The sequence below is a fragment of the Cervus canadensis genome, chromosome 17 (assembly GCF_019320065.1).
Source record: "Cervus canadensis isolate Bull #8, Minnesota chromosome 17, ASM1932006v1, whole genome shotgun sequence".
Lineage (NCBI taxonomy): Eukaryota > Metazoa > Chordata > Mammalia > Artiodactyla > Cervidae > Cervus > Cervus canadensis.
Genome location: NC_057402.1, coordinates 46814830 through 46827974, shown reverse-complemented (window position 1 = coordinate 46827974; position 13145 = coordinate 46814830). Strand labels below are relative to the sequence as shown.

Genomic DNA, 13145 nt, shown 5'->3' with positions numbered 1-13145 from the left:
TTTATTTGGTCACACTGGGTCTTAGTTGCAGAGTGTGAACTCTTAGTTGTGGCATCTGGGCTCTAGTTTCCTGACCAGGGATCAAACCCAGGCCCCCTGCATTGGGAGCATGGAGTCTTAGCCCCTGGACCACCAGGGAAGTCCCTGTATTGTTTTTTTAGATTCCACATATAAGTGAAATCATATGGTACTTGTCTTTCCTGTCTGACTTATTTCACTTAGCATAGTTCACTCTAGGCCTAGTGTTAGTTGCTCAGTTGTGCCCAACTCTTTGCGACCCCATGGACTGCAACCCACCAGGCTCCTCTGTCGCTGGGATTTTCCAGGCAAGGATACTGGAGTGGGTTGCCATTTCCTTCTCCAGGGGATCTTCCCGACCCAGGGATTGAACTCGAGTCTCCTGCACTGCAGGCAGATTCTTTACTGACTGAGCTACCAGAGAAGCCCCTATGTCTATCCATGTTGATGCAAATGCAAGGTTTTATTCTTTTTTTCTGGCTGAGTAATATTCCATTATGTATATCACATCTTCTTTTTCCATTCATCTATTGATGGGAACTTAGGTTGCTTCCATATTTTGGCTATTGTGAATTATGCTGCAATGAACCTAGGGATACACATATCTTTTCAAAATAGTTTTTCTGTTTGTTTGTTTTCTTTGGAAAAATGCCCAAAAGTGGAATTGCTGGATCATATGGTAGTTCTTTGGGATTGGAATGAAAACTGACCTTTTCCAGTCCTGTGGCCACTGTTGAGTTTTCAAATTTTGCGGACATATTGAGTGCAGCACTTTAACAGCATCATCTTTCAGGATTTGAAATAGCTCAGCTAGAATTGCATCACCTCTGCTAGCTTTGTTCCTAGTAATGCTTCCTAAGACCCACTTGACTTCACACTCCAGGATATCTGGCTCTGCGTGAGTGACCTCACCATCCTGGTTATCCAGGTCATTAAGACCTTTTTTGTGTAGTTCTTCTGCAGCCTGTGGTGTTGCAGAGTCAGACATGACTTAGCAACTGAACAACAACAACAGTGGTAACTCTACTTTTATTTTTTTGAGGAACTTCCATATTATTTTCTGTAGTAACTTCACTAATTTATATTCTCACCAGCAGTGTATGAGGGCTCCCTTTTCTGTACATCCTCACCAACGCTTGTTATTTGTTGTCTTTTTGTCTTTTTTTTAAAGTGCTGATACCATACTGCCTAGATTACTGTGGCTTTTTAAGTCTTGAAGTAGGTAATGTTAATTTTCTAATTCTTTCTTTTTCTAAGTAATTTTGGCTATTCTAGGTACTTTGCATTTCCATATGAAGTGTAACATCAACTTCTTAATTTCTAAAAAATAATGCCAACTGGGATTATCATAGGGATTATTTTAATTTTTTATAAATCAATTTGGGGAGAATTGACGCCCTAAAAACATTGTCTTCCAGCCCATGAATAAGATCTCTCTCTCCATTTAGTTAGGTCTTCTCTCAGTGATATTTTATGGGCTTCCCTGGTGGCTCAGACAGTTAAGAATCTGCCTGCAATGCAGGAGACCTGGGTTCGATCCCTGGGTCAGGAAAATCCCCTAGAAAAGAGAATGGCTACCCACTCCAGTATTCTTGCCTGGAGAGCTCCATGAATAGAGGAGCTGGGCTGGCTACAGTCCATGGGGTCACAAAGAGTCAGACATAACTGAGCGACTAACACATACACACTCAGTGGTATTTTATAGCTGTCAGGGTACAGGTCTTGTACATCTTTTGTCAGATTTAACCCTAAGTATTTCATATTTTTATACTATTATCAATAGCATTTTTAATTTTAATTTTTGATTGTTGCCTTTATATAGAAATAGATTTTTGTATATTGAACTTTTCTTCTGCAACCTTGTTGACTTTATTAGCTCTAGTAAAATTTTTTAAAAAAGATTCCATCAGGTTTTCTCTATAGATAATCATATTGTCTGGGAATAGCTCTGCAGAGCTCTTTCCAATCTGAATGAGAGAGTCCCATTATCCCCGAAATTCCCTCATGCTCTTCTTTTTTAAATAACATCACCCCCCACCTATAACTCCTGACAACTACTGTTCTGTTCCCCATTATTAGTTTTGACTTTCAAGAATGCCTTATAGATGGGGTCACTGCACATAAGTTTTTAGACTGGTTTCTTTCATCCAGCATAATGCCTTTGAGGTTCATCCATGTTTTTGTGTTTATCAGTAGTTTTTTATTTTTATTACTGAGTAGTATCCCATAATGTGGGTATACCACAGTCATTTTTTAATTGGATCTTAGACATTGTGAATTTTGCTCCATTGGATGCTGATTATTTTTGTAACTGAGCAAGGGCTCATGTGTCCATGACACAGAAAGCTAAATTCTGACAGCAAGTGTTTATAGCAAAGTAAGGGTTTATTGCAGGGCACCAAGCAAGGGAGTAGGAAATGAGTCTTGGATCCACTCCTTCTTGGTTTTTGGTTTAGGGATATTTTAAAATGGAAAAACAAAGAAATTGGGATTATCTTTGTCTTGTGACATGTCTTAGTCATAGTTTTGGGAGTTAGGATGACCCAGTTCATGATTCTCTGGCCAGGTAGTCCATGGCTCGGGGATCTAAGAGCTTAATCTTGCTCTGGAGAAACAACCTGAGTTTGTACGTTAATGATGGTGTCTATAACAGCAATCTTAGTACATTTATGATGTTATCAGCAACTGCAGTCTTAGTCATCTGATTCTGCTTGACTAGTGTTCAGGATTGAGGTCAGAGGGGAGAAGAAACGGAGTGAAGTCAAAGGAGAGAGGCAAGCGAGTAAAGTTTTAGGTAGAGTAATCACAAACTCAGTAAGGGAACTTAGTTTTATTGGGGCTTGGATTCATATTTGTATTCATATAAATATTTGTTCTGGTGTGTAGTCAAGTTACTTCATTAAGTTTGATCTTCTGACTTACAAGATTCATTGGGCAATACCAGAATAGTATTTGAATAGGATTAACTTTTCCCACTACTTGGCTAGATTCTCCTGAGTACTCTACCCAGTGTTTGGAATAATGAGGTTTTCTGTTCTTGCTGGTGGAAACAGGCATTATTCGTGGCCCTGTGTGAGCTCAGTTTAGTGTTCCCACTGATGATTTCAGATGGTTCTTTCCTTTCAGACTCAAACCCAGATAGTCTCTTCTCACTTTGCACAGAAACATCACAAATGTGCTCTCACAAATGAGAAAAGATAATGGTAGCAGGGCCTTTATAAGGCTTCCAGGGCCCCAAGGCATTCCAACAGTGCAAGACCCTACTCCACTACCTGTTAAACATCTTAAAATGTACCCCGTGTTCCACGTTAAATGCCTTTTCCTAACTGTAACATTTGAAAACCTTTTTATAATTATACAGTTTTGAATTTTATAAAGTGCAGATTGCTTGTTCTTTTCTCATAAACTTAGATATTATGTACACACAGTAGAATTGATAAGCTGTCAATGTTTTCGTAAATATTTATTTTGATTTTGTGGAATTTTCTTTTTTAGGCAGTTTCTTTTCAGGTCTCAAATATTTCTATAAGCCCTGGAAAAATCTCATAGGCTCTGGGCACTGTGCCTGCAGAGCTGGATGGCAGCAGGGGGAATAGAGAGGAAGGAGTAAACTGGACAGCAAGGAAGGGAAGTGTTTGAGCTGTATCTGACTGGAGGTGAAAGGAAAACAAGCAGAGAATCATGGCCCCCTACCCAGCTGGCTTTAGCACAGCCATTTGCAGAGATGGAAGAGCCAGGAGAAGGCATAAGTTGCAGAGAAAGGGTGAATTCAATTTGGGACAGAAAGCCACTCTCTTATCAGGAGGTGAAGAAAGGCAGCAAGAAGTCAAATTCCTTTCCTTTCATCATAGCACATGTCATCTTGGGGTGGCCTGAAAGATATGAATAGTCAAAACCTGTCTCTGCTGATATCCTTATTAAAATGAAGAGCATATCTTAGTGATGTGGTAATGAGGCAGGTGCCAGGCTCTAGAATAAATAGTGCCCATAAGTGAATATGCTAAGGAGGATGATGTGCTGTCTTCTGATAACTTCCCCCTTTTATCTGTAAGTACCTCGGCTTATTTCTTTGACCAGCTTTTCAGAATTTCATAGACATTTCCAACACTATCTTCTGTGATGGCAAGTCCCAAAGGAAGTCGAAGTCAGAAGATGAAGCTCCCCATCTTTACCCGAAAGGGGACACTGGAGGTGCCGTCCCCAACAGAGAAGGACTGGTCTAAGGATGATGAAGATGATTGGGTCTTCAAGGATCCAGATCAAGAGCAGGATTCCCTACCCCAGCCGTATCGAATGATCAACAAAATGGTGAACTCACTGTTTGACTGTTCGTGGGAAATTATTGAGGAGAGGGATACCTCAAAGACAGCTGAGCTCTGCCGGACCCAGCCCACCATCTACCATCCACTAAGAGAAAGTAAGGTATGGAGCAGCTGCCAAGGTGGCCTTGTTTCTCAACTGAGTGGTGGTTTTAACATTTATTTTATTAATTATTTATTTATTTGGCTGTGTTGGGTCTCAGTCGCACCATGTGGGATCTTCATTTTGTTTTGCGGGTTCTTTTGTTACAGCACAGGGGCTCCAGAGCACATGGGCTCACTAACTGGGGCATGTGGGCTCTCTCGCTGACCAGGGATCGAACCCGTGTCCCCTGCATTTCAAGGCAGAGTCTTAACCACTGGACCACCAGGGAAGTCCCCTCAACTGAGTGTTAAGGTAATAAATGAAAACTCCTGATCCAGGGAAGGAATTCCTGCCAGGAAGCTTCATTCACCTGTATTACAGGTGCGTGCTGGAAAGATTACAGGCATGCTGATGTTGATTAAAATGGATCTAGTCATTGCCTGGGTAAATGGGTATTCTGGTTAACTGAAGATTATGCACATCTACCTTTTACATCCTATTGTTATTTGAAAATCTTTCGGAGTGTATTAATCACTGTCTTGCTTGGTGGTTAAGAATCTGCCCGGTGTCAGCTACAACTCTTTCCACAGTGTTCTAGAAGAACAAAGTACAGGGAATGGGGTCACTGGTCCACTTATCACAGGGCTATGGCCACGCTTGGTGTTGTAAATGAGCATTTCTTCTCAACTTCCTTGCTTTCTCCTGCCCCTTTCCCCTAAATGTAGAATACTATGACTTGCTTGATATCTGGGCAAGATATTTAGATGGGCACTGCATTTGGGTGGGATACCATAACTAGGAAGGACCTGCATCACTTTTTGAAGAGTTAGCTCAGGACTTCCCTAGTGGTCCAGTGGTTAAGGCTCCACGTTCCCCTTGCAGGGGGCAGAGGTTCGATCTTGGCTAGAGGACTGAGAATCCTACAAGCTGCACAGTGCTGCCAAAAAAGAAAAGTTAGCTCATGTTACTTGCAGATGGCAGTAACTGAAAACTGTTCCTTTTCTCTTTGTTTTGCTTTTTCCAGCTCAACACAATGCCAAACTGCATGGATGTTTCCCAAGACTATGTGTTTATTGGAGGAAGCAAAGGATTCTCTATCTATAATCTGCATAATGCTAAACAATTATATGTTTGGGAGAAACTTAAGGTTGATGTCATTTCCATCTGGGCCACAGATTTGGGGAGTGAAATACTTATTGCTCCTGTGGATGAAACAGGTACATGTTCCTCTCTTTCCTTTTTAGCCTAATCTACAGATACCTGTAGACTGTTGTTCAGTTTAATCTTTTTTCCAGGCGTGGGAGGGACCAGACATGGAGAGTTCTCCCTGGTCATGTTGTAGCAGCCAGCATCTGCAGGACAGTGTGGTGTGCCAGGCACTGTTCTCACATTTCACATATGTTGGTCCATTTCACCCTCACAATAGCCTAAGGGATACATATAGTTTATTATTGTTGTTTTTCAGAAGAGGTAACGCAGAAAGCGGGCTTTCTGGGTGACTCAATGGTAAAGAATCTGCCTGCCAATGCAGGACATGTGGGTTTGATCCCTGAGTTGGGAAGATCCCCTGGAGGAGGAAATGGCAACCCACTCCAGTATTCTTGCCTGGAGAATTCCATGGACAGAGGAGCCTGGCAGGCTACAGTCCATGGGTTTGCAAAGAGTCAGACATGACTTAGCGATTAAATAACAACAGAGAAAGTGCACAGGCAGGATTTGGACCAGGCAGTGTAGCCCGGGAGTCCACACCCTTTCCAGCACTCAGCAGTCCTGCTGCTCACATATGCAAGGCTTGCTTTCCCCGCCTCAGCCTGAGGATGAATCAGGCAGGGGAGCCTTTGTACAGAGAACTATGGATGGTATCCTGGAGGATACTCTTTCTGTAGGAGAATGACCTGATTCCATTGACGTTTTGGGAAGAGCACCCTGATAGGAGTTTGAAAAACCCAAATGGAAAGGTAGAGAGACCAGGAAGAGCTAGTTCATCCATTGAGGAGAGAAATTATGAAGGTCTGAACTAAGGCAGGAGCTGTTTAAATGAAAAGTGCACTATGGTTCTGTAAGATGTTAACACTAGGGGAAGTGAGATGAGGGGTATAAGGGAATGCTTTGTAGTATTTTTGCAGTTTTTCTATATGTCTAAAATTAGTTCAAAATAAAAAGCTTAAAAAATGAAAAGGAAAATATAATGGAAAAACTTGGTCAGAGATGGAACATATGTGTGGAGTTGGGGAGTGGGGGGTATGAAGAAAAATGACTCCTTTCTGCCTTTAGATAATCGGATAGAAGATGATACCATTCCTTGAAAAGCAGTTATAGGAGAGTAAGGTTTCAGGGGACTATGAGTTGAAAGCTTCAATTTGCGCATGTACATGTTTGAGGCACCTGGAGTAGGAATGTTGATATTCAGGAGGAGTTTGGTCTGACGATAGGATTGCATTTATCACACTGCATTATATCCAGTTGGTTTCATGTCTGTGTGATTCTGAATGTGATAAACTGGAGGATGGAGACTGCCTTGGTTGTCCTTCGCTCCTTTGTGGTCTTGGAGCAGATATCCCATGAATATTTATTGGGTTGAGTTAGACTTTCACCCACAGCGGGCCAGGTGCCTCTTGAAAGTCTGTATTATGGCAATAGAGGTAGGTTATGAGTGTCTGGGGGGCACCTCAAGAAAGTGGCAAGAAGTCTGTGGGTGATGATCATATACTAGAGCCCTTAGGTTAAGTGGGAATTAGAATGACCGAATTACTTACTGAATCGACAAAATTAACTTCATGAGGAGCTTGCTGGGGTTTGAGAGATGAGGCACATAGAAGAGGAAGAAACCATCCTTTCCCTCAGAGAATCCATGCACTCGCATGAGGAATAATGAACACTCACAGGAAGTGAGGGCTTCTCTCTTAGCTCAGTCAGTAAAGAATCCGCCTGCAATGCAAGAGACCCGGGTTTGATTCCTGGGTCTGGAAGATCCCCTCGAGAAGGAAATGCAACTCACTCCAGTATTCTTGCCTGGAAAATCCCATCAACAGAGGAGCCTGGTGGGCTACAGTACATGGGGTTGCAAGAGTCAGACATGACTTCGTGACTAAACCACCACTGCCGTAGGAAGTGATTGGATGACACTGTGAAACACTGGGGTGATGTGCTAAAACAGGTGGATGGAAATCAAGGAGTGGACCAGTGTAGCTGAAGTGCTTACAAACAGATTCTAAAAGGAGAAGGTAGGGCCAGTGTAGCTAGAGATGACCTAAGAGTGAGAATAACTTAAAACATTTCAAGTGAGGGGTGGAAGAAGCCCAGGAAACCAAGATGATCACGGGCAGTGGAGGGGCTGGGAAGGAAGCCTAATAATGCACAAGCTCATGATATTTCAGAAAGTCAAACATATAAAATTACAATTTGTCTTCAGCTCACTTGTCTGTCTCTCAATCTTCCTTATTTTTCTGTTTCAGGTATCGTTCGACTGTTTTATTTTTATAAGGATGGTCTTTACCTCATCAAAGCCATCAATGAATCGGTAAGCTCCTGTCCTTTCATCAATAGCTGGGCCAAAAGCTGTAGCAAATCAAGTTTACTTTTAACATGGAGGCAATGACAGCTATCCTAGAGTAGAGAGAAGTAGAGACCTCCCTGGCCAGGGAGCCTCCTCCAGAATATCCAACCGAAAGATCCCTCACCATCAGAGAGTACATACTGAATGCCTTGGATTTATTTACCCTCTTGTCAAGAGAAGAAAATTACTAAGGAACTCCAGTCCAAATTGAGCACCAGATCAACATATCTAATAACAACTTTGTTGTTGTTTAGTTGCTATGTCGTGTCTGACTCTTTTGCGACCCCATGGACTATAACCCACCAGGCTCCTCTGTCCATGGAATTCTCCAGGCAAGAATACTGCAGTGGATAGCCATTTCCTTCTCCAGAGGATCTTCCCAACCCAGGCATCAAACCAGTGTCTCCTGCATTGGCAGCCGGATTCTTTACCACTGAGCCACCAGGGAAGCCCTAATAACTACTAACAAGTCCCTAAATTTTCCGGGCTGCTTCACATCCCGTTCTCTTATCCATACTCTTCCCTCCGCCTAGAAAGCTCTCCTTGTTTCCCTGCCTACTGTGTGTGCCTCTTAAATTGCTCTCATTCCTCAAGACCAGCTCAGTCATCCTCTTCTTTGAGATACTTTCCTGAGAAGTTGCCCTTTCCCTGCTGTGTCACCACCATATAGGACAGAGTTTCTTTCACAGTGTTTCTCCACCCTCCATACTTACTTGTTTATATGACTGTTTCTTCTCCTGGATGTAAGTTCCTCGAGAGCAGAGGACATGGACCCATATATTTCTTATTCCTAGTACCTTGCCTGCATACTGTAGGTTTTTGAAAGTGTTTTTTAAATTAACAAACCCAAAAAGGAGGAGGTATTGCTAAGAGTATATTTTTAATTGCAGTTTATTTTATAAAAAATATTACTGATGAGCACCAAAGCAATTCAGTGTGTGGGGGAGATGCTAGAATGATGCTGGAATGCTGGATAAACAAATTGGGGGAAAGAATGAAGCTCAACCCTACCTCACATCATATATAAAAATTAGAGATGAATTATAGACTTAACTTTAAAGGGCAAAGACATTATCCTTTTTAAAGAAAATACAGGAAATGGTTTTTGCAACCTTGGGGCAAGCAAAGATTTCTTAGGACATAAAAGGCACTAATTGTAAGAGAAAAAAACTGAAATGGGACTTCATCAAAGAAAATTTTCATGCCTCATGTGAGTGAATGAAAGTCTCTTAGTTACGTCTGACTCTTTGTGACCCCATGGACTATATAGTCCATGGAAGTCTCCAGGCCAGAATACTAGAGTGGGTAGCTATTCCCTTATCCAGGAGATCTTCCCAACCCAGGGATCGAGCCCAGGTCTCCCGCATTACGGGCAGATTCTTTACCAGCCGAGCTACCAGGGAATCCCAAGAATACTGGAGTGGGTAGCCTATCCCTTCTCCAGTGGATCTTCCCAACCCAAGAATTGAACTGGGGTCTCTTGCATTGCAGGCAGATTTTTTACCAGCCGAGCTATCAGGAAGCTCTCAGGCCTCATGCGATATGCAAAATTGAACTCAAAATGGATCATTTGAGCTATTTGAAAAATCAAAAACTATAAAACCTCTAGAAGAAAACATAGGAGCAAGTCTTTGTGACCTTTGTTAGGCAAAGATTTCTTTAAACTACAATACCGAAACTGTATTTCATACAAGAAAAAAAATTGATACATCAGACTTCATCAAGACTAAAACCTTCTGTCCTGTAAAAGACACTGTTAAAAAAATAAAAAGGCAAGTTATAGACTTAGGAGCAAATAATTGCAAATCATATATCTGATAAAAGACTTGTATCTAGAAGATAGAAAGAACTCTCAAAACTCAAAAATAAGAAAAACAACACAGGTTTTTTAAATGAGCAAATATCCTGAAAATAAAAAAAGAGTTCACCAAAGAATATATAGAAGATAAATAAGATGTTCACTACCATTAGTCATTAGGGAAAATGCAAATTAAAAGCATGACCTATCACTGCATGTGTACTAGAATGCCTAAAATTGAAAAGACAGACCATACCGAGTGTTAGCAGAAATAGGAAACAGCTGGGGCTCTCATACACTGCTGGTGGTGGAGACTAGTGCCACTACCACTTTGGCAGTTATTTTTTAAAAAGACATTGAACATACACCCACCATACGATGTGGCCATTCCACTCCCAAGTATTTGCCTGGGAGAAATGAAAGTATACTTCCATGTGAAGATTTGTACGTGGACGTTCCTAGCAGCTTCCTATGTCACAGCCAGAATCCAGAAGCCGCGCCGCACCCGTCAGCAGGTGAAGGGCTCATTCAGTCTTGGCACATGCTGCTCAGCAGTAAAAAGGGATACGTAAAGCAACGTGGTTACATCTCAGAATAATTAGGCTGAGTGAAAGAAGTCAGACAAAAAAAGAATACACATATACTGTATGATTCCATTTCTAGAAAATTCAAGAAGATACAAAACTAATCTATAGACAGGGAATGCCAGTTTTTGCCTGGGGTAGGTTGGGAGAGGGGTGGTAGAAAGGCTTACGAAGGGGCGGGAGGAATGGATATGTTCCTTATCTTGATTGTGGTGTTGGTTTCAAGGGATCTATATATGTCTAAACTAATCAAATTGTACAGTTTAAATATGTGCAGTTTATTATGTTATTATCATATACCTAATAAAACTAATTTAAAACTTATGCTCATCATAAGATGCTGTTGGGGACTTCCTTGGTAGTACAGTAGATTGGAATCTGCCTGCCTATGCAGGGGACACAGGTTTGATCCCCGGTCCGGGAAGATCCCATATGCTGCAGAGCAGCTAAGCCCGTGCACCACAACTATTGAGCCGGAGTCCTAGAGCCCACGAGCAACTACTGCAACTACTGAGGCACTAGAGCCCATGATCCACAAGAAAAGAAGCCACCTCAATGAGACGCCCACGCACTGCAACAAAAAGTAACCCCCACTTGCCCAACTAGATAAAGCCCGTGCATAACATGAAGACCCAGCACAGTCAAAAATAGATAACTAAAAGATGCTGTTAGAGTTTAGTCAGTATTAGGGGCAGAGAGTGGACCCCAGAGAGCTCTGAGAAACCCCACTGCTGCCCTGCCTAGTGACCCTATAATATAAAATGTCCAAACTCATCATGTAAATATGTCCAAGCTCATCAAGTTGTACCTTTAGTATCTGTGCCTCTGTGAAGTTGCTCAGTCATGTCGACTCTTTGTGACCCCGTGGACTGTAGCCTGCCAGGCTCCTCCATCCATGGGATTTTCCAGACAAGAGTACTGGCATGGGTTGCCATTTCCTTCTCCAGGGGATCTTCCCAATCCAGGAATCGAACCCAGGTCTCCCGCATTGCAGGCAGACACTTTACCGTCTGAACCACCAGGGAAAACTGTTTTTAAACTTTATGTAAAAAGAAATCTCTTTAAAAAAAGATACAAGAAGTACTCATCAACTCATTTCAGAACTGGGACCAGCAGAACCGTGATATCTAAACTTGACAGGGACTTTATACACAAAGTAATGTTAGTGAATTACAACACACCAATAGTGTTTAAAAAATTAATTCATAACATGTATATCTTTTAGGGACTTCATTATTGCCTTTGGAAGTTGCTAGGGTACAAAGTCTGTATTCTGAAAACTCATCAACGAGAGCATCAAGCATTTCTCTTGACTTTCCCACATAGGCCATATTTCTGGATAATCAAATCAATGATGACAGAAAAAGTGGAGAGATTTTCTTTATAGAATTCTAACAAATGTGGATCCCCTGATAGTTCAGTTGGTAAAGAATCCACCTGCAACACAGGAGACCCCGGTCCAATTTCTGGGTTGGGAAGATCCCCTGGAGAAGGGATAGGCTACCTGCTCTAGTATTCTTGGCCTTCCCTTGTGGCTCAGCTGGTAAAGAATCTGCCTGCAATGCGGGAGATCTGGGTTTGATTCCTGGGTTAGGAAGATCCCCTGGAGAAGGGAAAGGCTACCCACTCCAGCATTCTGACCTGGAAATTCTATGGAATATATAGCCTATGGGGTCACAAAAAGTCGGACATGACTGAGTGATTTTCACTTTTAGTTTCAATAAATGTGGAAGGAATGATAGAATTGGACTATCTCAATTTTTAGCCATTTTGCAGAGGAATGGTCTAGATTATTACATCAGTGCTAATGGGGAACTTTACAATTGATGAGCCAGGATGACACCTGTTGTCAGTGATCAATGTGAACTTTATTAAAAGAAAGACCAGCTAGCTATTATGAGCCTCCTGGTGTGATGCTGGAGGGAAACACAGAACACCTGTGTAGTATTCTTGCCTTTTGTTTTAATTGTACCTAAATCTAATCAAACCTCTAGATCTGGTTACTTGTTTATAGGAAATACAAGGCATCCCAAGGACATATTAAATAATGCCATGGGATGCAATCAGTCCAATCCAGAAAGTGAAAAAAAACCTATAGGACAAATGACCTGATTTATTCAACAAAAAAAATGGCAAAAAGAAAAACAAATAGGGTAACAGTTATAAATCAAAAGAGACTTCAGAGATAAATTAACTAAATATACTACATGGACTTTATTTGAATCCTGATTTGAACAAACCAGTTGTGGAGAGACACTTATGAGACAATTGAGGAAATTTGAAAACAGACTGGCTAGTAAGTGATATTAAAGAGTTAGGATTAATTAAATAAAAATGTTTAATGAAGTCAGGAGGTAATAAAATAAGATTTCCCATATATTATAACTGATGAAGTTGAGTAATGGATACATGGGGTTCATTATACTATTTTCTGTCTTCATGTGCATTTGAAATGTCTATAAAACCTACAAGTTAAAAAAAAAAAACCTACAAGTTGATATTAAAATATATAAATAAAAATGTTGTAAAAATGACCATACTATCCAAGACAATCTGCAGATTCAATGCAATCCCTATCAAAATACCAATGGCATTTTTCACAGAACTAGAATAAATAACTTTAAAATTTGTATGGAAATACACAAAAGACCCCAAATGTCAAAGCGAGTTTGAGGAAGAGCAGACCTGGAAGAATCATGATTCCTGGTTTATACTCGACCACAAACCACAGTGATCAAAACATTGGGTGCTGCGCAAAAACAGACGCATGGGTTGACTAAATAGG

General features: G+C 41.3%; 1 protein-coding gene across 5 annotated transcripts in view; it reads left to right on the top strand.

The window, feature by feature from the left end:
- The window catches only part of WDR93 (WD repeat domain 93), a 48394-nt gene that overhangs the window by 4633 nt on the left and 30616 nt on the right, over positions 1–13145 (top strand). For 4 of the 5 annotated variants that reach the window (XM_043490066.1, XM_043490069.1, XM_043490065.1 and 1 more), the window contains 3 exons: positions 4096–4440; positions 5447–5639; positions 7878–7942. In XM_043490066.1, the coding sequence (XP_043346001.1) occupies positions 4138–4440; positions 5447–5639; positions 7878–7942 (561 nt within the window). In that variant the 5' untranslated portion in view covers positions 4096–4137. Of the gene's footprint in view, positions 1–4095; positions 4441–4589; positions 4735–5446; positions 5640–7877; positions 7943–13145 lie in introns of those variants that run through there. The other variant, XM_043490070.1, reaches the window with a different exon arrangement.